At 38.7% G+C, this 25,093-nt stretch overlaps 2 protein-coding genes across 3 annotated transcripts in view; both read right to left on the reverse strand.

Moving 5' to 3' along the window:
• myo7ab (myosin VIIAb) overlaps positions 1 to 11,213 on the reverse strand; it is a 46,938-nt gene extending 35,725 nt beyond the window's left edge. Inside the window, exons 1-4 of one of the 2 annotated variants that reach the window (XM_088088553.1) lie at positions 11,108 to 11,213; positions 9,682 to 10,046; positions 6,665 to 6,769; positions 2,979 to 3,047 (exon numbers count right to left, since the gene is read on the reverse strand). In XM_088088553.1, the coding sequence (XP_087944679.1) occupies positions 2,979 to 2,996 (18 nt within the window). In that variant the 5' untranslated portion in view covers positions 2,997 to 3,047; positions 6,665 to 6,769; positions 9,682 to 10,046; positions 11,108 to 11,213. Of the gene's footprint in view, positions 1 to 2,978; positions 3,048 to 6,664; positions 6,770 to 9,681; positions 10,188 to 11,107 lie in introns of those variants that run through there. The other variant, XM_088088554.1, reaches the window with a different exon arrangement.
• A 447-nt stretch (positions 11,214 to 11,660) lies between these two features.
• capn5b (calpain 5b) overlaps positions 11,661 to 25,093 on the reverse strand; it is a 55,602-nt gene continuing 42,169 nt past the window's right edge. The window contains exons 12-14 of the mRNA XM_088088555.1: positions 23,403 to 23,524; positions 21,758 to 21,894; positions 11,661 to 19,801 (exon numbers count right to left, since the gene is read on the reverse strand). Coding sequence (XP_087944681.1) covers positions 19,619 to 19,801; positions 21,758 to 21,894; positions 23,403 to 23,524 — 442 coding nt within the window. The 3' untranslated portion in view covers positions 11,661 to 19,618. The remainder of the gene's footprint in view (positions 19,802 to 21,757; positions 21,895 to 23,402; positions 23,525 to 25,093) is intronic.

Consider the following 25,093-nt stretch of genomic DNA (forward strand, 5'->3'; position numbering starts at 1 on the left):
ATTTCTTTAAACAGTTTTCAGTGGATGCACCTAAAAAGCTTTTTTCAGGTGATTTGCCATGTTAGGAAGCGACCAAGTTTGGGGTGGAGAAGGTCTCTTTGAGAGCTCTGAGAGGAGAGTCACAATAAACATCTAACTGACAGGACAGTCCTTAATTATCTCCATGTTACAGGCCTGTATCCCAGGGTTTAGGTCAGTAGGTGCCAGCTAGGGTGTAATGACCGGTATCAAAAGCGTGAGGCAACAATGAGCCAGACGCGCCTAGTCTGCCATAAAAACTCAACAGAAGAAGAATAATTGCCGAGTTGGTTGTAGATTTGCAATATTCCGATCTGGCACTCGACTTTTGAGGGTCTCTTTTGCAGATTTTGAAATGACGCTTTCAACATCTTGCTAACATACCTGTAAGCCTGTAACAGGTAGTCAAACTAGGAATATCACTAGGTTTAAACGTCCTTGTCTGAGAATAACCAATAATTAATGATGATGCATATTTAATCATTTTGGATTACTGTCTCTAAAGTTTGGGCTATCTGGGATTATGATAAAGAGAAACGGACCATTCAAATATAGATTTAGACATAAATTACGACAGCAACAACTGAAGCTTCAAAGCATTGGGTCAACCCTCGAAATAATACATCATTAAAGGGAAAAACACCGAATACACATCTAAAATGTGAACATAGCAGAGACCAGAAAAGAGCTGCTGTCCGACTCCTCATTCGGAGGAGAGATGCTGTGAGCATTTATGCACAAGGACCAGCGTAACTTCACTGATTATTTCAAAAATTAAAATTTAATTCTGTTTCCTCTGTTACATTTAAAATGAGAGTTTTCTGTTTCGCTGTTTAAACATCTCACATACTTGCTGCAGTGACAATACTGCTCTTACTGCATTACTCTATTAGCAGTGCACCTGGTGCAGGTTTATCTGGCTTTCAAAGGAAACGGGAGATGACACTGATAGTTTGAATTCATATTGTGCCCAAAACACACCTGTGCTTAATTAAGAGGCATAAATGAAACCCATTTCCCCTTGTACCTTACTTTGCACCCAGGTTATAAGCAGTTAAACTAGTAAAAGTGGCACTGCCCACCTTTTGTTTAAATGCTTCTCATAAAAAAGCTGCTAGAAAACACTGCAGCACAAAGCTCTCAATGCTCAGTCTAGACCATGACCTTAAGGATGCTATTTTTTGCTTCCACTTAACAACATCCAGATGTCTCACATCCAATGAGATTCATAGCTGAGGCTGTGAGCTGAGACTGAAACAGATCAGTGTGTCTGAGTCGTGCCCTGCAGGACTCTGGGGGGAGAAGAGGTACCGGGATCCAGTAATTGAAGACAAACAGTTGATGGCCTGATTTGTGGTAACTGCATCTGACTGACTAAGGAGACTTGCTTTTGTATTTCGAGTGCTGGGACTCAAACAACGAGCATACATCTCTGCATTATGTTTAACTGTGTTTAATTTTTCATCCACATATCATGCTATTAATCATAGTTTTTGTTTGTGTTGTTCAGGTGTTGTTCAGTAGACAGAAAATAGTTCCTACATGAAATCTGTGAATTATCTTGAGTAAACAGGTCATGATTTCTGTAAAGACACGTTGCTGTTGAGTTTTTCAAAAATTTGGGGTTTTTCTGGGACTTTGAGCATCACAAGTCGAGTGTTGTCTAGTTCTATTATATTGGAGAGAAGCCGATATCTCCAACACATGGAAACTCACACCAAAACAATCTACATTTATAACAGCACTACAGGTCAGAGGAAAAATATGAATTTATGGTTTGTTGTTGAACTGTCCCTTTAACATCCTCTTTTAGCTATAAAATTAATCCATTCTATTATTACAGTATTTCCTGAATCTGATTTTACGCTTGCCACAATTTCATTAATTTATCAAGTTCTATCTAATCTCTTACTGATATTATAATTGCCTTCATCTTATCTGAGTTTAAAACATTTAAGCTTTTCATGAACACTGTCACCTACAAGGTGATGTAGTGAGTTTTGCAGCCCAGAAAGGAATCACCTTCTGCTGTATGTAGGGTAGGGTAAGATGCATCAGCATATTGTTGTCATTAAAACTGTGTGTGACAGTGAATGAACAGTGTATATCACAATAGAGTGCCCCGGCGATGATGTTTTACTGTAGGCCAGCAAAGTTACTGTCACTCTGATTCCCTCGTCAAAAAGTCTACGGGATTTTTCCATTGTATTTTGGATTATAGCAAAAAACTAATCTGTGGCAAACAAGTGTGTATGATACTCATATTTTGTTCAGTAAGATAATCCTCACAAATGAACGCCACTTTTACGATTTTTGAAGCCTAAATGCAACCGCCAGAAGTTAAAGCTAACTTAGGCTATAAACAAACTAGGCAACCGCCTGTTAAAAAAAACAAAGTTCATGAGTGGGATATTTACTGGTGTATTTTATGTTGTCAAACAAAACGTGAAAGTTGTTTAAACTTGTATTACAGACCTTATTTCAGACATTAACCAAAAACCCATTCAAAACCTCACTGACTTTCCCAAGACAAGGGAACCAGGAGTGCTGAAATACCAACTAAATTCTGGGTTTTAGGGGGACTCTATGAAAAAAAAAAAAAAAAACTGTTCCCGCTTAGCCCCGTCCTGAACAGCTGTTGTCGAATCACAAATCAGCAACAGTAACTTGGCAGGTTGTGTCAGTCTTTGGATTTCAGCAGTATATGTACTATACCATAAAACACTATCCTTTTCATAACACCACTTCGACTTTTAAAAGTACCATTATTTAAAAACTTACAGTGAATTTTAAAGTGGTAGATATACAGTTGTTATCACTGTAAACTACATTATGTGTCATTTGACAACAGAAAGCCTGGCAGGTGTTGCAACATTCAAAGAAATTGAGATTAAGAAAAAAAAAAAACAGGGTGTAAGACGAAAACAGACATCGAGACATTTCTGCTGTACGTGACCTACCTGCTGCAGAATGACCATGGTTCAGCCTCGGGTTGATAGCAGGACATTAGAAGTCACCATGTGTTGGCTCTGCAAAGGAGACAAGTCACAGATGTTATCCAACTGTAGGAACAAACCATGTCTTCAAAATGGATTGAACATAAAATGCTGAAAATTTCAATGTAAAAAGACTGAAAACAATCCTTTGTAATAAACTGTTTTTAGAATAAATTCACATAGTAGGTCTTTTGAATGAGCAGTGGCCGTGGCTGAATAGATAAGAGGAATGCAAATCTTCAACATCGGAAAAACTGTGATTATACACTTCATATTATTCTGAAAAGTGAAATGCATTAAGGACAATACAAAAAGAAACCCAACATACTAAACCTATGCACGTGAATGTATAAATACTACGTGTAAGGTATACCGCTACACCGTAACACTAAGGTATACTACTACAAGGTAAAATCTGACAAGTTGATTTTACTTTTTTTTTAAAATGTGGGAAACTGACTGCCTTGAAAAATGTAAGAAAATATAATTATCAATCTTTATTTATATTAACTTAACATCTGTTTGTTAAGTTTACTTAAAATGCACTTAATATTGTAAAGTTGTTGCATCTTAAGAAACAAAGTTTAATGACCTTGTTCAGTCTAAGTGTTAAAAATGTCAGTAAACCAAGTATACTGTGCTATATATCTGTATTCTGTTAGTTGCAAACTAGTCAGACATACTTGTATTTTCTTCAACATGTTAAGAAAACAGAACTTGCAGATCTCCTTACTTCATAATTGGCAAAATCCTCTTTCTTATGATCAAGTTTAGTCAGACTAACCTGATTTACTGAAGTTTTTAACACTTAGACAGAACAAGGTGATTACATTTATCATTTTTAAGTTGCAACAACTTCACAAAATTAAGTAAATTCAGATAAAATTTCAAGTAAAGTTGAAACTTAGATATAAAGTAAACATAAATCAAAATTTAAATTAATATTAAATTTCCTTTTTCAAGGCAATCAGTTCCAAAGATTATTTTAAATTAAATTTTATAGTGTATGTTCTGTTTTCAAGAGCATGGGGGAAAATGCTGTTATACCAATGAAACCATGATACCATGAATTTATGTCTGTTTACATTTCACGTGACCCCTCATGGGGCTCAGACTCTTATGGTTGAGAGTTTACTTTGTATGCTCAACGAGGGATTAAAAGCAGTCTTTAAGTTACGCAATCTATTGATTCCAGTGCAGTTACAATAATGTGCTGTTAGCAGGAGCAGTGACTTGAGTTTCACCTCGTAGTTTGTCACCACAACAGCGTTTTATGTTCGGGTCTCTGACATACAGTCCATTTGGGTGTATAAGTAGTAAAGTAAGGTCATAGATACAGGGAAACCACACTGTAAATTTTAGTGCAGATCTATGGGTCTGTGTTTAGGACAGCTGCCAGATTGGCACCCTGTGGATGTGGATAAGAGGGGCCACAGCTCAGCTCATGTCTTGGCATTAACTGAGCACATCAAGACTTGCTGCATATGGATGAACTTGGCTGGAGATAAAGTGCATGCTGTATATCTGCATTGCTGCTCTCCAATCGGTTCACTGCACCTCTTTGAGGTGAATATATGGATTTTTATGTATGTATAAAATGTATCTTGAATACAAGTTGCTTTGATTTGTAGTAGAGCACGTCCAACTAGATGTTAATCTACTTATTGGACCACTAATGGATCATTAAAACATGGGATGGGTTATCTCTATCGCTCATGGTGTTTTTTAGCCACACAAGCTATTTATGTTGTTTTTATGTCCTATAAGGAATTAGCAGGAAAAAAATCACCTCATTCCCCTTTCACCTTTCATCCAAAATCATTCATTTGTGCTTTAATAATTCACTCAAACTGAATCTGTCTGATATCAGTATAGCTCCTAACTTGATTTGTGTTTCTGCAATTTAAACGGTGCAATTGCACACAAACACAGACTGCAGCGGACACTGAATCAGTAAACTGAAGTAATGTTTCTGTGTTTACTATAATAACTATAATATTACGTTAATGTACATTATTTTTACAATAAAGATTCAAAATTCTTCTTCTACTTTGCCTGCCACAGTCAAGTGGAGAGAAAAGGCCATACTGTATGCAGGACTGCACCTTCATCACTGTTAATGAGGCTAACAAAGGAAAGACAGCTCAGTGGGGGAGAAAATGATTCAGCAGTCATAACTGCAACAACTATGGCTCGTACTTAAGCGATGGGATTAGGCCCAGGAATCCAAGTAAGCCTTTAACAGCCCCCACCAGACCCTTTAACCCCCCAACCCCCCTTCCCTTCACTGGTCTCCCATGTCCTGCTGAACCACATGGCTGATTATCTCTGCTCCAACTCTCCTATGTCTAATTTTACAGCATGAAGTTGCTTTATTAGGTTGAAATTGGTCTGTAATAGGTAGACTTGTTCACTCATCATTTGTGGATTATTGGCTCCCCTGCTTGCATACACCATAATGGAAATTTGTTGTGCATAATAAATTAAATTACATTATTGTAACATAACGGTGATTTTATTTTCTGTTTCTGTATTTGTTCATCACATGCGTATCTTTATTTTTGTCCACATCATCTGTCTCTCCCTTCATGTCCGCCCACTGAGCTTGTCAGATGATTTTTTTTAACACTTTTGGCTTAGGGGTGGGGCATAAACCTTGAAATGGCTGTATTTTGTATTTATTTTACTTCCAATTTTTAAAGAAAACCCCTGGGCCCGCAGGTTTTAGTGCATGTTTTCTTTTTAAAAAATGTCAGCATTTCTTTTTTTCTTTTAAAATTTTTGGCAATTTTTTCATTAATATTTCTTGACAATTTTTCATAGAAAACTAATTTTTGGTGATTCAATTTTTCTTGTCTTAAAATTTCTTTTTTTTCTTTCTTTCTGTTTTAAGAAAATCAGTTTAGAATACATATTTTCTTTTTTGTTTAAATGCAAAAATTACACTGCTTATCATGGCACAAACTGTAAAAAAACAGAAAATTATTTTTGCATTTTCACATTCCCAGTGGTCCTTGAACACATCATTGGAGACGCTAAAACTATGTTTGGAATAGACTTTGAATCTTATATGTTTGAAAAAATGCTGGGTGAGTGGGACATGGATTTTTTTTGGTATTTTGGGTCTTTGAAAAGTCATGGAAAAGTTTAGAAGTTTTGAAAGAAACGTGTGGAAACCCTCATTTTACTTCAATTGTTTTGGTTTTCTAGCCTACGGATTTTCTGTTTCAAGCAGCAGGAGGCACAAAAAAGCTCTAAATCCAAGCCACACACCAAACAGCAGACAGACAAAGTTTGCAACCAGCTGGTGAACGTAGTGCAGCATTCAGCAGCTAAATAAGCAGATATTTCCTTCATGAGTTGGTCAAGACTGAAAGTAGAGCTGAAAGAAGACAAAGGTCTCAAATGTGGTTCACGGTGCCAACGCCAACTCAGATGTTTCAAGCTAATAATTCAGAATAAATGAAAAAAAAACTCTGTCATCACCACACACGAGACCTTAAGTCAACCTGCTCAGAGATTTTCATGTTATAGCCAACAGCTAATGCCTGGGCTGCTAATCTGTGTGTTTGGTGTGTGTGTGTGTGTGTGTGTGTGTGTGTGGCCCATTATGCTAACAAGCATGTGCACTGTATGTGTTAGTGACTCACATGGCTTTAGAGGGATTCAGAGGCCCTGAGAGGCGTGAAGCATTCATCGCTGACCAGGAAAGTTCAATGTTTCCATGTCTTCCATGAGTTCTGCTGGTTCAGTTTCTGCAAAAAACAAAAACAAAAAAAAATACAAATGTGTCCTGACTTTAAAAAATTTAACAGTGTTAATGTAGAATTCAGCAGTCGAACTTCTGTAAGTACTCAAGTACAATTGCAAGGTGCAATTTTTAGGTACTTTTATACTGCTTCTTCAATATTTCTCAGAAGCATATATAATACTTTCAATTCTAGCTAAAGTTACTAGTCAGAAAAGGGATTTACTTAAACTTAAATCTTAACAAACAGTAATAACAGAATCAGGTTTGAGAAATACATTTTCCCATAGTTTTTTAATCCTTCATTCATAGCTGCGTTCTGATGTGACTGTTTTGAATCTTGTTTACGTTCTTTTTACCCATTTTTATTCCTGTTACACTTTATTCATAAGATGCTACAAAAATAAAGCACAAAAAAACTTTATCCAAAAGAAAATAAATATGTGCATTTCTCAAGATATCAAACTATTTCTTTAACAAAACTCAATCAGCAATTTGACAAGGGGTTTAATTTGAGAAGAAAACAGCAGTTATCGTGCTAGACGCTCAGCTGATACGTTAAACTGTCCAGCAGGGATACTCAAATTGCTTTGCTTGGGGGCCACTTTTGCAAAATGCATATATGTTTCTGGGATGTTTCTTAGATTTCAGGACATTTCTAGGATTTTAGGACATTAGGCACTTTGCAAGGACCTCTGTCATGGTGGTGGGGATCCTCCACTGGCACTTTTGCTTTGATAAACAAGCTATTTTGATGCTGTCTTATGCACTCTGGCACCTTATGTATATAAAAGTATGAAAAACAATTCCTGCTGTGAATCACTTCATTTTTATTGTGAATTAGAAAATGGCTGCGGTGCCACCTGGGACTCTACTGGGGGCTAGATTTGGCCCTTGGGCGGTAAGTTGAGTATCACTGCAGTACAGGCACACATCATTTAAAAAGAAATAAAGGTACTGATGCATTGGACCAGTATTAGGTAGAATTATCAGTGACAGAAACACTGCAGCTCAGGGGAGACGTGTGTACTGGTTGTACTGAACTGGTGCTTTGTTTAAAGCTAATTCACATTTTTCTGAGCTCAGCTGCAGCACAGTGAGGCACAAGCCAAACAAGGAAGTGTGTCCCAATGCTCCCGTCATCATACGGTCAACGTTGCTTACGTAAAATTACTGATTTGATTGTGCAACCTGAAGGCCTTTAAAGCACACATATTGATTATCTCAGTTCATCTTTAATATTCTCAGCTGTCGAATTGTGTTCACAAAGTTCATTCTTGACCTTAGAAACAGTAGTCTGAACTCCAAAGACATTTTTTTAATTATGTCTATTTAACTATTTTTTTCTGGAGTTCTTATGTGTGTCCCATTTTCACAAAGATGCAATTTAAAATTGTATAAAAAACTAGTGAGTGGATTTTGAGTTTTGTGCTGATACAATAAAACAACACAGAACTGAATAATAATGGGCGATTATTTTGATAATACAGTGTTTGAGTTGTTTTCGAACCAAATAATGTTAAAAAAAAATCTCATTGTTTTGAGCTTCTCAATGTGAAGATTTAGGGATTTACTGCTTTTTATCGCTGTAAATTGGTTTTGGACTTTAGTTTGAAGAAATACATTGAAAGACATTTGAAGGCATCACTTTGGGGGGATGTTTTTTTTTAATTTTACAAAGTGTAAAATTCATCTGGTTATTAATCTTAAATTAAGATCCTTTTTTGGTCAAGCCATCTAGATATTCTCAGCTGTTAAAGTGACTGCAAAGTCAATTCTTCACCTTGGAAACTGTAGTTTGAAGCCCTCCCAATAATCCTTATTTGAGGTCTAATATTCTGTGGAGCTTCTGAGTGCGTCTCATTTTCACAAGATGAGAAGATGAAGTTAAAAACTCTGCAAGAAGCCAGTGATTGAACCTCAAATTTAATACTAAAACAATGTAAAAATGAGAACAGAAAAATAATGGGCAACTATTTTGATTATTTTGGAGTCATTTTTCAAGCAAAAATAATTATGTTCATGGTCATTATTCACTGTAAACGGAATATCTTTAGGTTTTGGAATTAAGTTTCAAGAAGACATCACTTTTGGCATCAATTTAGTTTTATTTACTTAATTTTGTGAAGTTGTTGCAACTTAAAAATGACAACTTTGATTAAACCAGTCTTTCTGACTTTTAGCAAATTCAGTAAACCAAGTATACTGCGCTATATATCTGTATTCTGCTGGTTGCAAACTAGTCAGTCATATTTGTAGTTAAGAAAACAGAACTTGCAGATCTCCGAACTTCATCACTGGCAAAATTCTCTTTGTCATGATAAAGTAAAGTGAGACTAACTTTACTTTACTGAAGTTGCTCACACTTAACAAATGAATTTCACTTGCCATTTTAAGTTGCAACAACTTCACAAAATTATGTAAATAGTAAATATTTTTCAAGTACCTTAATACTTCCTAAGATTATTTTAAGTAAGATAAACTTTTACTCAAATTTTACAGTGTACTAACTTCTTTTAATGCAACAGTTATATGACTCTCATTCTTCCCTCCATGTAATTTCTACCTGCTGCTGCTGCTGTGTTGAATCAAGTCTCTCACAGAGACTTATAGGTGTTGTCTTATCTGACAAGAGAATCTAAATTGGAAGAACGCAGTCAACTTAAAGCAACAAAGACACACACACACACACACACACACACACACACACACACACACACACACACACACACACACACACAGACAGAGCAGCCACCTGTATTTACTTGAAGGGTACATAATGGTTCCTTTAAAGTGCTGGCACAGGCTGAAGAGCAGTAAGAGGCTTTGGCCTAAAGCTACAGCAGGGCAGCACCAGTGCTGTGGCCTGGCTGCAGGCTAAGCCCTCGGCCTCAACCCACGTTCACCTGACCCTCTTACCTTTCAGCACACTTCGTAGGGGTCCCCTCTTCTTTCTCCTGGTCTTTTCAGTCCTGCGTTTTCTTGGAAGGTGAGATGAGGATGGTGAGATGGTTCATCAAGATGGTACAGAACTGGAGAAGCTGATGGGTGAAATCTTTCTCTGTGTTCCTGCTTTGTCTGTCCTTCTTTGTTCAAAAATATTTCCCGTGGCCTTCACCTTACTTTTGTCCTCTTCAGATCCCAGCCTCCTGGACTCTCTGGTCGTGGTTCAGCGTTTGTGGCCCGGTCACAGTTTGATGTCTGGGTCAGTTGACAGGACTCTCCGGGCTCTCTCCCTGCGTCTCATTCATGGCTGCTGATCCTGATTAGCTGGGAGGTGGAGCCTGTTGGTGGCAGATACAGTAGACCAGCTGGGAGGTGGAGAGGGAGCTAAACAGGTCATGACTTCAACTTGTTGCTCAGTTATCACATGTAAATTTAACTGGGTGCCTACAGGTATCAGACACTTAAATCTAATGCTGTTTAGGATCTTGTCAAGATGATTTTTTTTTTTTTAATCAAATGTAAGACAGATTGTTTTTGAAAAATGATCTTTTTCTTCTCAGACAAATGCTTTCCCATTCTGCCCTGCACAGAAAACAGTAAAATGACAGCAAACGTGTTTGACTGATTTGATTTTGATTTAAGTATTGCAGTTTTTATGCAGGAATATGGTTGTTAGATTGCTAAATCTACATTTTACTAGCAAGTAAGTGCATGTATAAAGCAAAAATCAAAAGTGGTATATTTAAAAAACTGTAAAATGCACAGAAGAGCTTTACTCATTTTGACAATAATAAATTAAAACATGGATTAATAAAGTTAGAAAAACAATTTAAGTCATTTTAGGAGTTTTTAAGGACTTGCACAAATACTATACCCTTTAGGGTTAGTTAACATAAATGACAAAACCTCATTGGCTGGTCAAAATTCAAAGTTGTCCAGTATCATTGTATTGTGACCTAATATCTGCAAACTAAAAACATTCCCAAACACCTCAGTTACAAAGCTTAACAAAAAGGATGGTCTGATTGCCTGGGTCAAGTAAAATACCACATCCTGTTGCTAAAATATCATGCAAGTGGTAAAAAAGACGAGGTCAAAGCCTCATACATGGCTGGATTGTGTATGAAACGCTAGAGGGTTTTAATTTGAAACAGACGTGGCAGCATTCACTCAATCATGGCCTGTTGCACTTACAACGCTGATCCCTACGCCCCATCAGAAAGTTATGGAAAAATATAATGCGGTCAATAATCCAAATGCCTTAAAGAAAACACCTCTCTGAGGTATTACAGGACTATCAGCGCCTATTAATTTCAAAACGAGCAACAGTCAATGGAGTCAAAACACCAACACTCACGTCATCACTCAGTCCGACTAATGGTGTAACTTCATCACTTACTCGTGGACAAACTATTGCATTTATAAGGGAGGCCTCGCATGCTGCGGTCCAGCCAAAATGAATCGAGGAGCTGATGATAGAAGTTCCAAGAAGTGACGCATCTTGCTGTCCTCTCATCTCTGTGGAGAGATGCACATGCACAGTATTGATTAGGCACTCTCAAGAAAAAGCAAGCATTTTTAAATTATCCCCAAACGGGTGGCTAGTTGGATGGCATCGGAAAATGTGAAACGCCAATTATGTATGGCACAGTTTTCCACAAGTTTGAGAGCAAGGCGGTTATAACAGGATCATTTTTCATGATAATGAACTTGAGTCTGAATTGTTTTTTGTTCACGGCTGGTGAACAGAACAATTCCATATAAAATCTGAAGTAGTTTCACTTCACATTACTGTATAGAGAGTCACCTCAAATGACACGGTAACATATTGAAAGTATCCTGATTTTTAAATGCAAATAAGTGAAATGAATGAATGTTTTCCTCCTTGTCGGAGAATGCGTGCTCTCCGGCACGGTGTCCTTCTGGACAAATAAAGATAAAACAAACCCAGATTAGGTTTTCCTGTTTTATTTCAAAGTCATGCCACAAGTTGACATTAAATACAAAAGAAAAAATAATAATTTCAGATTGTAGCTATAAAATAACCACAGTGTAACCGAGAACCAAATTCAACGAACACGCATTTGAAAAAAGAAAAAGGAAAGCTCACGCTGAAAAGAACACACAGACAAGCACACAGTACATAACATACAGCACAGCTCTCTGAAACCTAGCTATCAGTAAACATACCAGTTTGGAACGCAAGGTAAAGTGGATATATAAAATTAACAAGGTTATAAAATACTGATAAAAGATACTTGTTATAAAGACCGTAGCATCTTCTAGAAGTGTCACCATGCAGTAGGTATTCCAGTCTCCAGTTAATAAACATCAGCAGAAAAATACAAGAAGAATCACAAGCTCATTCCTTTGAGTGGACAAGACTCGATCTCAGATAAAAATGTCAATGACGAGAATGCGGAAGGTGACCTGGGTCAGCAAGAGTCAGATTCAGTACAGTACCTAGTGTACTCTGTCAGGAACCAACGTCTGGTAACCTTAGACACATGCAATAGTATCCAAGCCGACGAGGCCGTCAGATTAGCAGGCAAGCAAACCTTGACTGCCATCATGTCATTTTTCTGTCTATAAGTGATAAACAGGGAGAAAAAACCTACAACAATCACAAAAACCAATCACTTTTCTGATCACTGAATCCTAAATTTTTTCAGTTTAGCCTATCCACCTTGTGCCTAGTCCCATGATACCTTGCAAGCACTATGCTACAGGTTTTTTTTATTATTTTTCAAAATAATGCGATGAGATAATGCCACCATACATCTGCCTCCTGCAGTGATGGATGAGGGGACGACCTAAGGAACTGTCCACAGCGAATGGACAGCAGTATATTTAGCTACTTTGTTGAAGCTCTGAGAATTATCTGCACTATGATAAAGTACCTTGCCTATCTCAAAGCAGAAATAGTGCAGAAAATCAAGCTTTTAAATCCCACATCCCCAAAGATAGAAACACACAATGGCCCATTGAAACGAACGTGTGACAGAAAACTGGACGTACGGTCATTTCCACGCAAAACTCTGCATTTATCAATGTGGACATGGAGGCTCAGATCAAATCTCATGTCAGGTCTAAGCTTGTGTACACAAAGTTGAGTCAACGTTATTAGACCATATTCTGATTGCCAGTATTTGCAGCCACATATAATCACTTAAAAATGTAAAGTAAATTTGAGAAAATATTACATTTGTAACGGCCTCTATCACAGCTGGCAGTGTCCCGGATCTGACACTGACAAGCCAAAAAATATTTACATAATTTATCATTAAAATTAACTCTGCAACATTGTAGGTATCTAAATACTAACCGCCTAGGCAATTACATTTTCTCCATGTCTAGCCACACACTCCATGTTCTGGGTCAATTATAAGCTTTTATATGAATATTATAAAAATATCAACATTATGTAATATGTAGGGTCATGTTATTAATACATGTCGGCTATATGTGTGTATATATGGATGTATAAATTAAATACGTCAACCTCAGCTGGAGTTGGATTGTCTTCCATAACACTTTTGACTGCATCAGTGATTTATTTCCAGGCAGCGTTTTTTTTTCAAGTCCCTTTAATGCAACTAAACAGAACCAGATGGTTAAACTGGACATGGGACATCAGTGTTTCCATTTCTAGCTCAGACATGTTTTCTCCTCTTGGCCATATTACGCCTCTTCATGCCATAAACTCCCTGGGCGAGGTCTCTAAACCCAGAACATATTGGGGCGGGATATGTAAATGACGCTTGTTTTAAGCGGCCACATTTATCAACAGCTAGTCATTTGTACGCAGTGATCAGCAAGATAAGAATGTCAAATGAATCTTTATGTCTTCATGTTTGTCTAAAGCTTTAGATAAAGCTAAACTAACTTAATCTGTTAACACTATCCAAGGCCTCGTCTTCAGGTCGTCTCCCATCCATCGATAGTTTAAAGATATGTTCATAGTTTGACTGTTTGGGAAATAGGCTTGTTTGCCCTCTTGTTGGATAGTTACAGAGAAAAGTTTACGGAGTTTTACTCACAGGGTGGATAATTGATCTGCTGATCAGATCAGAACGGATCAGATTATATGGATCAGAGGAGCAGCTGCTGCAGAGGTGAGTGAAAGCAAGCTTTATTGGTTAAGTTTTATTTTCACTGCTCCTGGCACAACTGTGCTCCTAATGAATGACCCAGCTATAAATATACAAAATCAATACGTGATGGGCCGCCACAAATGAGTGAGTGTGTGGGAAACCATGTCATGCTAAGCAAAGCTAAGCTAAGATTCTGCTGGTGGTGGCTTTACATTGCTGTACTGACACGAGAGTGAGATTGATCTTCTCACCTAGTTTTCTGCAATAACGCTAATTGGCAAATTTATCACATATTTTCCCCAAACCTCCAAGGAAAGTGAAGACATCTGTAGCATACCACTGACTCTCACAGACGCCGGTGCAGTGAATGAAGTCGTGCAAGGTATCATTGGGCTCAGAATAAGGTGAATAATTTACTTGATTCCTCAAAGTATTCTTGCTGATCACAAGAAGAAGTGAACAAGAACATCTTCCTCTGTAATTAAATGTCTAGAATATACTGTTTAACATCCATCAAAACATGGATCTCAATAATAACTCATAAGTTGCTGCTACTTTTATATACATACTGTATACTGCAGGTTACTGAATACAAAATATTAGAAAACTGGATACTGTTTAACGCATGCAAGTGTGCAACAGAAGCCTTCTACTTCACACAGTATGTTTATCAAAGTAGCAACAGCGGATATTATGGTTAACAACGCTCTGAGAAAAACAAAAATATATATTCTGTGATTTGTAATGGAGCGAGCAGATTTGAAGCGGTTTTGCTACATGCACTGGCATTGGTTTTTTTTTTTTTTTATTCATACAAAAGTCACCACCATTGTAAGCAGTTAATTCGAAGGGTTTCGTGTTCTCTACACCTGCTTTGGCATGGCCGTGCGAAAAATATGTACAGAAAACCGACAAGCTTCATAGCAACTGTCAAAAAACCAGTCAAGGTCCGCACACTCCAACCAAGCCTGGTTAGTCTAGTAGCTGGAGTGTTTTGAGTATACTGTGTGTGTGTGTGTGTGTGTGTGTGTGTGTGTGTGTGTGTGTGTGTGTGTGTGTGTGTGTGTGTGTGTGTGTGTGTGTGTGTGTGTGTGTAGTGGTTAACAGTGAAAGCCGTAACACTTTTGGCAGAGAATCATAATGTGCAACAATTACAAATGAGTAACCATAGCGATGCAATGGGAATCACTCCGAAAACAAAAGAGGACATGAAGTTTAGAACAACAAAAAAAAAAAAGGTACAAAAGGAACCTGTCTTACATTTATCCAACAGTCACGTCTTTACAAAAGCATCCCTTTTCAATAGGCTGTTTGTCTTTTTGGCACTGCTGTGGCACATAAGTTTGATAAGATTTCACATTGAGCTTGACACACTGTTATTTCGGCTCCTTACTCTCACTATTACTGTAGGATTGTGTGCGACACAGCGACTCTGAAGCCCCAAATACTCCCATATATCAAAGCTGTCAGGTTGTGTGTTAGCTGATATATTTCTGTGCCACATCCATACTGATGAAAAAAACAACAAAAAACACAAAACAAAAAAAAAAACAGGGAGGAAATAACACAACTGGTTGCAGCTGAAACACCTGATGTGAAACCTCAATGTAAATATTGTACTGGCAGCAAAAGACAAATTCAGGATTATAAAATTCGCGACAGTCCAATCAGCAAAAATTGATTGTGATGTAAAATGTCCATGTTAATTTGGTTTGGTGAAGATTGTGTGTGATTTTAGCGAGCCACATCAGGGTTCAAATGTGTGTCTGTTAGTCTAAAGTTGATGCCAATGTCACCTTGACCCAGTTTGTTCCTCTATTGTACTACTTTTATCATTTAAATCAGAGCCAGGAGACAATTTTTCTGAAAAAAATAATTCAAGACAGTTACTTACTAATATGAATACTGTTTAGAAGGGATTTCTATAATCTTCCAAGACTCTTCTTACCATTTGGATGAGAAAATGTTTAACCTGTTTTATTTTGTACACAAGATATAAGTGATTATCTGAGTTTGGGTCAAATTATACAAATGCAGAAAGCATGTGAATTGTGTGTTATTGATCTTTTAAATTAGCTGTATCCCTCTTACCTCCTAACAGTGTTAATTTTGGCAGCGATTATAGATTAAGTCTTTGTCCCGAGACAGAAATGCTTATTAGATTAAGTCGCATCTTAGTCATTGTTTTCCTTAATAGTTTTAGTCTTGTTTTAGTCAACAAAAATTCATGTCATTTTAGTCATTTTTTACTCAAGATGTTTTTATATATTTAAATTAATCCAATTAGGCTAATAGGCCGCCAGAAATTAGAATCAAGGTGACAGGTTGCATAAAAAATTAATTTAGACTTTCTTTTTTTTAACTCAAAAAATAAATCAATTTTGAAGAAGCAGAAAAATAACTTTAATTCACCCTAAATTCTTTCTAAATCTGCAACATGTTCGTCTGGAGGAATAAATTCAGGGTTTCTCACAGAGTTGCTGCCTATAACTAAACTTTCAACTGTCAAAACAAAACCGTGCTGCTAACAGTAACGGTAAAAATGTTTTTACAAGAGGTGGTGTATAAGGCAACGTGACGGGTGCCTGCTCGTCTTGCAGCAAGAAAAATATTTTGTTTCATCCAGATGGTTAGAGGCGATCTGGGGTTCACAGACAACCCTCTGCATTTTCAAAGATTGCTGGTTATTTATTCCTGGGACTCTACTGTAACAGTAAACATGAGGAGAACAAACTGGTGCAAGTGTCACCCCCTGGTTTGTCAGTTTCACCAAATTTTAGCTACAAAATACTCTTTTGGCACCAATAATCTTTCAAATCAACCCTTCATTCCACCCTCGTTTCAAGCTGAATTTGAACATATTCACAGTATTGACCTTGGGGGGGGGATTAGACTCACACAAATATGTACAGTCAGTCACACAGGGAGGCTGTACAATAACTGGCCATAACGAGGCTCCACTGGTGCAGTTAGGAGTTCAGTGCCTTGCACAAGGACACTTTGACGGTACCCAGTGATGATGGGAGAAGGGCTTCTTTCTTTGCCCACCTGGTCTGCAAATAAAAAACAGCAGCTATCCAGGCACAGGCTCAACATGTCTAACCTAACACTGCTTGGCACTGCAGTTTTTAACACTGTCTGTCTGCAAGCTAACATGACATTTTCTAAATTCAGTCTTTTTACCCAGCACTCATTTTCTGTCCCAAACAATATACTAAATAGCGCAGAGAAGATAAATAGCACCTAAATAGAAGTCGACAACTGCTGCTAATGTTCACGATGCTAGAGGCATTATGAATGCATCACTGTATTACAAGACATAACTGTTTCAAACCTGTCGATATGATCAGACTGACATGAGATGCATTAGTGTAGACATGCTGACTGCTCCAAACTAGCATTTCCGATTCTTTTGAGATAGAAAGAATAAATATATATATTAGTAACAATTGAACAGTACAATACAAGGCCATGAACATATTGGAAAATAACCCATGCAAGACACATTTATAAAGATGCTGTACACAAAGGTGTGTGTGATCAATTAAATGCCATGTGTGACAGTTCAAGTAATGGAAAAAGGCGCTGAAAACGGAAAACGGACTTGATAGTTTAACTGAGAGATTAGTCCACTAACTGTTTGTCTTACATTCAAAGGAAATGTCTCGATAATGACTTACATTTTAAATTCTTATCATGAAAGAAAAAGACAAAGACACAAACTCAATAAAATTTGGAATGAAAAGTCTTTGCAATGATATTGCACTTTTAAAAAAACAAAACACAAGTTGTGATTTTCTGTCTGGGCTTCCGTCACGAGAAGCTCAGGTGCTAAAAGGTCAAATCGGATGGCCACATGATCGAGAAATGCCGTAGTTCGTTAGAGATAGATTACATTGTACCAGTGTTGGTTCAATATGCAAAAGCCATCTGAAATCTTTCTGAAATCACTCAACAGTTTGTCCCATGTTGTTTTCCTGCCGTGGAGGCAAATTCAGGACCAAGGCGATGGCACAGGTTGTTTGGCAGGACGCCTTCTCTGCTCGCCCTCCTCTTTCTTTCATCCGTAAGGGTCTCTTTTCCCTTTTAATAATGAAATAAAGTGCAAGGTGTGTGTTCCGCTAAAGGGCTCTTCTCCTTTCGGTTCACACCTCTCCTCAAAAATTCTTTTCTAGGTGGATTAACAGATATACATTCATTCACTCTCAAACACTCCCAGATACTTGCACACGGAGCAACGCTAGAACTAGCAGGACACACACACACACACACACACACACACACACACACACACACACACACACTCCCACACACTCCCACACACTCCCACACACTCCCACACCCGTACTCACACTCTCGCCTGTTCTGTGCCAACAGCAGACGCATAGCTGCTGTTTCTCTCGGGGTCACGTGGCATGAGTCCCTGGCCTGGGCCAAAAGACTCAAGTCAGAGGAAGCGTCAGGCAGTGGTGTTGCCATTAAGAGATGATGTGGCACAGGGGGTGGTGGTTTGTAGCTAGGCTTGGGCCAGGCCGAGCTGGGCCAGGCCGAGCTGGGCCAGACCAGGGCGGTCTGAAAGGGACTAAGAGAGCGGAGGCTCATCTTTGGTCCCATAAAGCACTTGATTATGTCAGGGTGAATCTTTGCACTCCGCTGGACTGGGAAGGTGTACACATGGGTGGGGGGCGGGATCAAAGAACAAGAGTAGCACTATCAAAAGCACCGGCTGCTAAGCTACGACTGGAGAGATGTGCATCACAGGCAAAGAGTTCAGTTTTTTAAGCCATGCAGTTTTTGGAGATCGTCCATAGCAACCGGCAGAAAAGCGTCTCGGGGAGTTTGAAGTGGTTCTAGTGATGGAAGACGGGAGGCAAGATTTCACACATGAGCGCGCTCACAGAACAACACAGAAAAGCTCTCAGTAAAGAGGGAGAGAATAGCTGCTGTTGGCTTTCCTTTTGTAAAGTCCACGATAAAAAGTGACAGACAGTGCTGCATGCTCTCCAAAGCACCGGCAAACTGGTGAAGACTTGAGGTGTCTGGGTGAGCCGACGGCGTGGGATGATTATCCACAGATTTAAAGAGTATACGTTATGTTGATATATAGGAGACAGAAACTAAAACTGTGAGGGAAAAAAGCGGAAATGGAGGCTGTGCTAACACTGCAGACAGCTGATGAAGAACATATTTAACTTAATCCCCCCGCCTCCTCAAGGTGGAGAGACAGACTCAACCTTAAGGCAATGCATAGCCCTTGGAAACATTGGCACATGCATGGAGAGTGCAGAAATGTCTGTATATGTGTTGTGTGTGCATGGATGAGTGTGTGTATTTGATTACAACAATATGCAGAAGAAAAATAAGAAGTTTGTGGATTTCGGGTCACACCAATGAACTGATTTCGGCTAATATTTTTAAAAATCAGTTAAAATGTAGCTCAGATGTTGTTGGAGATTCTGGCTACAAGAGCTGCAATGAAACCTGCTGTGAGAACACACGTCTGAAGCAAACACTAAATAAAGGATAATTTTGGCAAAAATGTGTTCAGCAATATTATCAAAACCCCAAATACTGTTTGTAGACAATTACCACCCATAAATATAGGTAAAGGTCGTCAAAAACCTTTTAAGAATTGAAACAGTGACGCAAAAGAAAAAGGGGAAACAAGAGGAGACACGAAGAGAAAAGCGCAAGCGGCAGAAAAAAAGACACAGTGAGCTCCCGCCATGGTTGGAGGATCAACGGCGGACATGACAGGCGGGTACGATTGAACGCCACCTTGAGTGTTGATCATCATAATCACACAATTGATTGCATCAGATGTTGGTGAGCGTGGTCGAGGTGATGAGGCGCACAGTGAGCGTCCCCGGGAGGTCGTTGTCCTGACGGCTGCCCTTGTCGCGGAGGTGAAGAGTGTGCTGCTCCTGCCGCTCGTTGGGGTCGCTGAACATGATCACCTGACCCAGGAAGGTGTCCACGATCATGTTCTTGTTGTAGATCTATTGGCCGCTCGTTGGATGAAGGCACAGATCCAAAAGCGTAAGGTGGGAAAGCAGTAAAAGAGAGGAAAGAAAAGACAAAAGGCAATAAGCAGTCATAAAAGAGAAAAGCACAGGAGAAAATACACATGGACAGAAATGAAGAGATGAAAGGAGGTAAAAGAAGCACAGAGAGGAATAAGAAGTGCTAGGGTGATACTCATATTATAGCCCACGGGCCAAATATGCCCCCCGATAGGGTGCTGGGTGGCCCCCCACCCATTTTCTAATTCACAACAGAAATAAAATGATAAACACTGGGAACTGTTATTGTACTTTAAGTAAACACAAGGTTCAAAGTGCATAAAACAGCATCAAAATAGGGCTCCTTATCAAAAAAAAATGCCAGTGAAGGTACCCCCCTCATCCCCTGACAGAGATCCTAGCTAAGCCCTAATGTCCTACAATCCTAAAAACATCTTAAAATCCCCGAAATGTCCAAAGGTATTAGAAATGTCCTCATATCAGAGAAATGTCCTAAAATCCTACAAATGTCCTAAAATCAGAGCTATGTCCTAGAGTCCTAGAAATGTTTGAAAATCCCCAAAATGTCTTAAAACCCTAGAAATGTCCCATAATTCTAGAAATCTGAGAAACATCCTAAAATCCTAGAAACGTTCCGAAATCTTAGAAATGTCCTGTAACTCTACACACATCAGAAAATCCAAGAAATCTCCAAAATTCCTAGAAATTTCCTGGAAATGTCATAAAATCCCAGAAACACGCACGGGGCTGCTACAGCTGGCCCCTGACCATCGCTTATATTGCAAAAGTGGCCCTCAAGCAAAGCAAGTTGAGTACTCCTGTGCTATGGGCAGGGACTAAGGAAAGTCCACAGTTATAGCCTTACAATGGCTTACACACATTTTTACAAGGTTGACACAGAGAGGATATCATGTTTTTCATTTTGGAGATTGTTACAAGCCCAGCTCTTCCACAGACAGAGCAGCAGATAAACACTTATGCCTCACCGGGATACAAGAATTGCAATTTTCCAGCTCTGATTGACTAAATGCAACTTGATATTGCCATAACAAGTAAATAATTTCCTAACAAGTGCACTTGCACGGTTTACGAACAACGCCTGATATTTGGCCTGTAATTGATTGGTAATGGATGTTCAGCAAATCTCCTTGGCAGCTGCACTCTCATTTGAAATAGTCACACACGCGGATGATGACGGCAGGTGAGAAATATGGTCAAAGGATACAGGGGCTGAGAAAAATAAAAATAAAAAGTGCACAGCTGAAAGTGCACACTTGAGACACCGCAATGTGTCGCTGGAAAACACCTATGTTTAGTGCAAAAACAGTGCTAGAAATGTTGCAATGTCTCACTAAAACACACCCAAATTCAGCTAAAAACACCACAGAGATGGCCACAATGTGTCGCTAAAAAACTCTCATAAGGTGCATAAATGACTTGTTCTCTTTCCTTTTGACTGTTACTATCAAACAAACGCCAAAGTCTGGTCATCAATTGAAGCTCTTCAGGAGTAGCAGGATAAAAGGCAGGTTTCTTAAAACAAAGACAGACAAAACTTAAAGTATCTACATGGCCAGACACCACTAGAAGTAACTAAGGGATGATTTATTTATTTTAAATTTGGGTGAACCTGGTTGAGAGATGTCTTTAGTCAAGAATAGATCATGTTCTTCAACCAAATGTCAGCAAGATTAATGAGTTTAAAGCAGAAAGTCACCCGTCTCAAATAAAGTTGTGAAGTTTGATACTTCATGGCCAAAATCTTTTACAGTTCATTTTACTTCCAGTACTTTAACCTCTTGCAACACCTGTGGGTTTTGACAACAGCAGCACAGCAGGCGCCGAGCTGCTGCATTTTGGCTGTAGCCCTCATTAATGTGTGGTTCAGCATGTAGTGCGTCAGTTGGATGGCTGCAGAGAGCGACAGCTCACCTCGACGTGGATGCCCTCCTTGGGTTTCTTGCGGTAGAACAGGCCTTTGATGTCAAAGTTTGGGCAGCGTGTGTCCTTGTGAACTGGTGAACGAACCCTCTCTCCTTCACAGGTGATGATCACGTACGGATCTACAGCTGAGGGGAGAAAAAGTCTTTATATCAGTACATTGTGCTGATAACAGACAGTGTGATTACTCTGGTTTGTTTACACACGTCTACATTAGATTATATGCACTGATTGGGGGAAGAATTTATTTCCAAAACACTGCACTGTGTGATTATTTTCATTATCATTCAGGTCATCATCTCTAGGTCGTGATATCATAAAAGTTCTTGCACACCATCAAGTCATAGAGACAGGTGCAAATAGGCGTGGGCGGTATCATGGTAATATGGTTTACTAGGGTATTTAGAAATCCCGATGGTGTGATTTTACATACTGTCAAAAATACAGACCCTCATCTTTCTATTAACTTCATACTAGAGAGGTTGTATTAAGGATGTTTTGTATTACGTGCCCTGGAGGTTACGCCCAGACCACACTGCATGCATAAGCAGTGTGTGTTCACAATGGCAGCATTTGTTGTTGTGGTGCTGCTGCAGAGCTGCCCTCTGTTATAGCTACTGTATTTCCATCAGCAGCACATATTCCGCTCATTTTTGAAGCCATGCAAGCTACTGCATTGTCAACAACACGATCCTGCAAATGTTTTATAGTAAAATGCCTTGTGTCAACAACTGAAGAAATTCTGTAGGCAGAAGAGAGAAACATTTATTCAGAAGGTGTATGGTTGTCTTTCTCTGTTGAATGAGGGAACGGGTGAAAGGATATTACCTTTTGTTGACATCTCGTAGCGAACTTGCCAGTCGGCAGTGAGGGGCGCACACTGATACTGTCATATACCGTACACCCCAGTGAAAATCCAGAAACGTATAAAGGTATGAAAAAATAGATACCGCCAAGCCTAGGTGCAGATCATGCATTTAGTTGCTGTTACTTCTTTGCTTTCACTACGTAGGATTTTGAACGCAGGACTTTTACTTGCTGTAGAGTATCTTTTCATTACTTTATTAGTACCTTTACTTACTTTTTGGTAAGTAAAAGATTAGTGTACTTCTTCCACCACTGTTACTCTCTCAGCAAAGGAATCTACATATTAAAGCCACTATGTGTAAGATATGAGATTTTCTGACTGTGGCGCCCTCTGGTGGACACAGTGACAGTCACGATGAGGTTCTGATCAGCAGATACAGAGTGAAAAGGCTGACAGCGCTGCACCAATTTTCACCGGGAATGTCTCATTTTTAAGATTTGACAGAATAGGTTGGAACTATAACAACATTAAAAAAAACTCCACATAGTGGCTTTAGAGGTGAGTGAGCTGCAGAAGTTACAGGTTTGTGCACACAGTGTAAGAGCTTCCAGGGGGTAAGGACTGTACACTGCAGGCTAACACTAACTAACTAACTACAGTTTCAGCAGATGGTGCTGTGGTACCTCGTGTTTTGCTCAGAAGTCTTTCCTTATTGGGATTGAGGCAGTGAAGCTCTGTGGGTGTTCACAGGAGTTTACAGCGCTTTACAATATAGAAACATAACCATCAAATTGCAAATTCAATGACACGAGGGTGCATTGGTCCTACCTCCGTTGGAGTCCTGTCCCTGCAGACCCTCAGCGTTCAGTACATGGACCTGAGTGACCAGCTGAGGGTAGCCACACATCCCCGTCCAACATGTCTGAGGGGGGTCGTCCAGAGTCAGCTCTCTGGAAAAGAAACAGTGACAGTTGTAAAGCTGTTAAAGCCAGCTGGACTTAAAATTAAGATATTACTTTTTTTTCCAGGCATCTGTTTCACATTATCACCTCAAACTTTCTCTTTCTTGAACAAGAGTACCAAAGTCAGATGCTGAAAGGCAAACTTCACAACATAATTTTTTGTTCAGAGAGCTGAAATTATAGCAAAACTTTGTGAAAAACTCCTAAGAAATGAAGTCAAAGAGCCGCAGCAGTAACAACTGTGTGTGCAGCTAGCGAAAAGTAGGAGTTCTACAATGGCTACATATTTAAAGGACTGGTTTACAACTTTTCAAATCAATCTTAAAAGTAAAATCCCATCAATGAAACAGTTTTAGCTAGTTGTAATTATTCCTCCTGTTCATACTGGATAATAAAAGATCATTTTCGAATGTCATGGAGGAAGAAATCCACAGTCCCTGTTCTGCTGTTAAACACATATTGATCACCATCCCTGTAAATGTGCCAGTTTTTGACAAAACACTAATTCTAAACCTTTTGTCCCTGGGCCAGATGTTAAATAAGGCATCAAAACAACAACAAAACACAAAAGATGTAAATTTAGAACGGGAGAAATTAAAAGACAAATATCTGAAAAGGATAAACAGCTTAGAGAAGTAAGACTGCAACATGTAAAGGAGCACAAGCAATGCAAACATGACAACATAAAATTACATTGCATTGCACTTGGTGTTCATATAGTCAACAAAATTTTTATTTAGTCTTAGTCCTGTGTAAAATGTCCTTGTTAGTTTTGAGCACATTTATTCCATGTTTTGGTTTTTTTTGTCAAGTTTTACTTGACTAAAAGACTGGGCAGTCTATTCTTATCACAATCAAGAAAACAGTAAATGTTTTTATATAGTTTTAGTCAAAAAAAACTGTTGACATTTTACTCATCAGTCACTCCGAGTCCTCTTTGACTGTGTCTATAATATTAAGTTTCCTCGTTTGTTAACAACAATAAGAGATTTTAGTGTTTTTTAAACTACATTTTAGCCTTGTCTTTTTCATCAGTACCACCTCATGTTGACATAGTCACAGTTAGTGCTCACTGACGTCACTGCTGTCTCATCAGTGTCTTGTTGTTTAGTCACAGTTCGTTACTGAAATTATCACTGATATTACAATAAAGAGAACAGAGGTAAAACCAGGGTGGATGCAATCTGACAAAAAGCCAAGCAAATGAGAGCAGACAGGTCAATAATTAGCTATGATGGCCGGTCTGGGTGCTTTTTAGCCAAGTTTTAAGATTGTTTGCAAAGGAACTATAGACGTCACTATGTCCTATATTTAGCGAAAACATGTTCCAAAGTTTTCTTACTGTAATGTTCTTGCAAAATTTGTAATTTCATAAAAAGCTCTCAGCACAAATATATTCATTATTGACCTAAAACTTTCCATGAACATTTGACTTGAAATGCAGCCTACAAGTCTTTTTATTGAACTTAATGCATTTTATAGTGCTAAATCAGTTGTTAAACATTTAATAGTACACTCTGCAGGCTAGCTAGCTACCACGTCTGCCAGAATAACACT

This window comes from Plectropomus leopardus, chromosome 15, assembly GCF_026936395.1.
Source record: "Plectropomus leopardus strain MGB_pleo_1.0 chromosome 15, ASM2693639v1, whole genome shotgun sequence".
NCBI classification, from domain to species: domain Eukaryota; kingdom Metazoa; phylum Chordata; class Actinopteri; order Perciformes; family Serranidae; genus Plectropomus; species Plectropomus leopardus.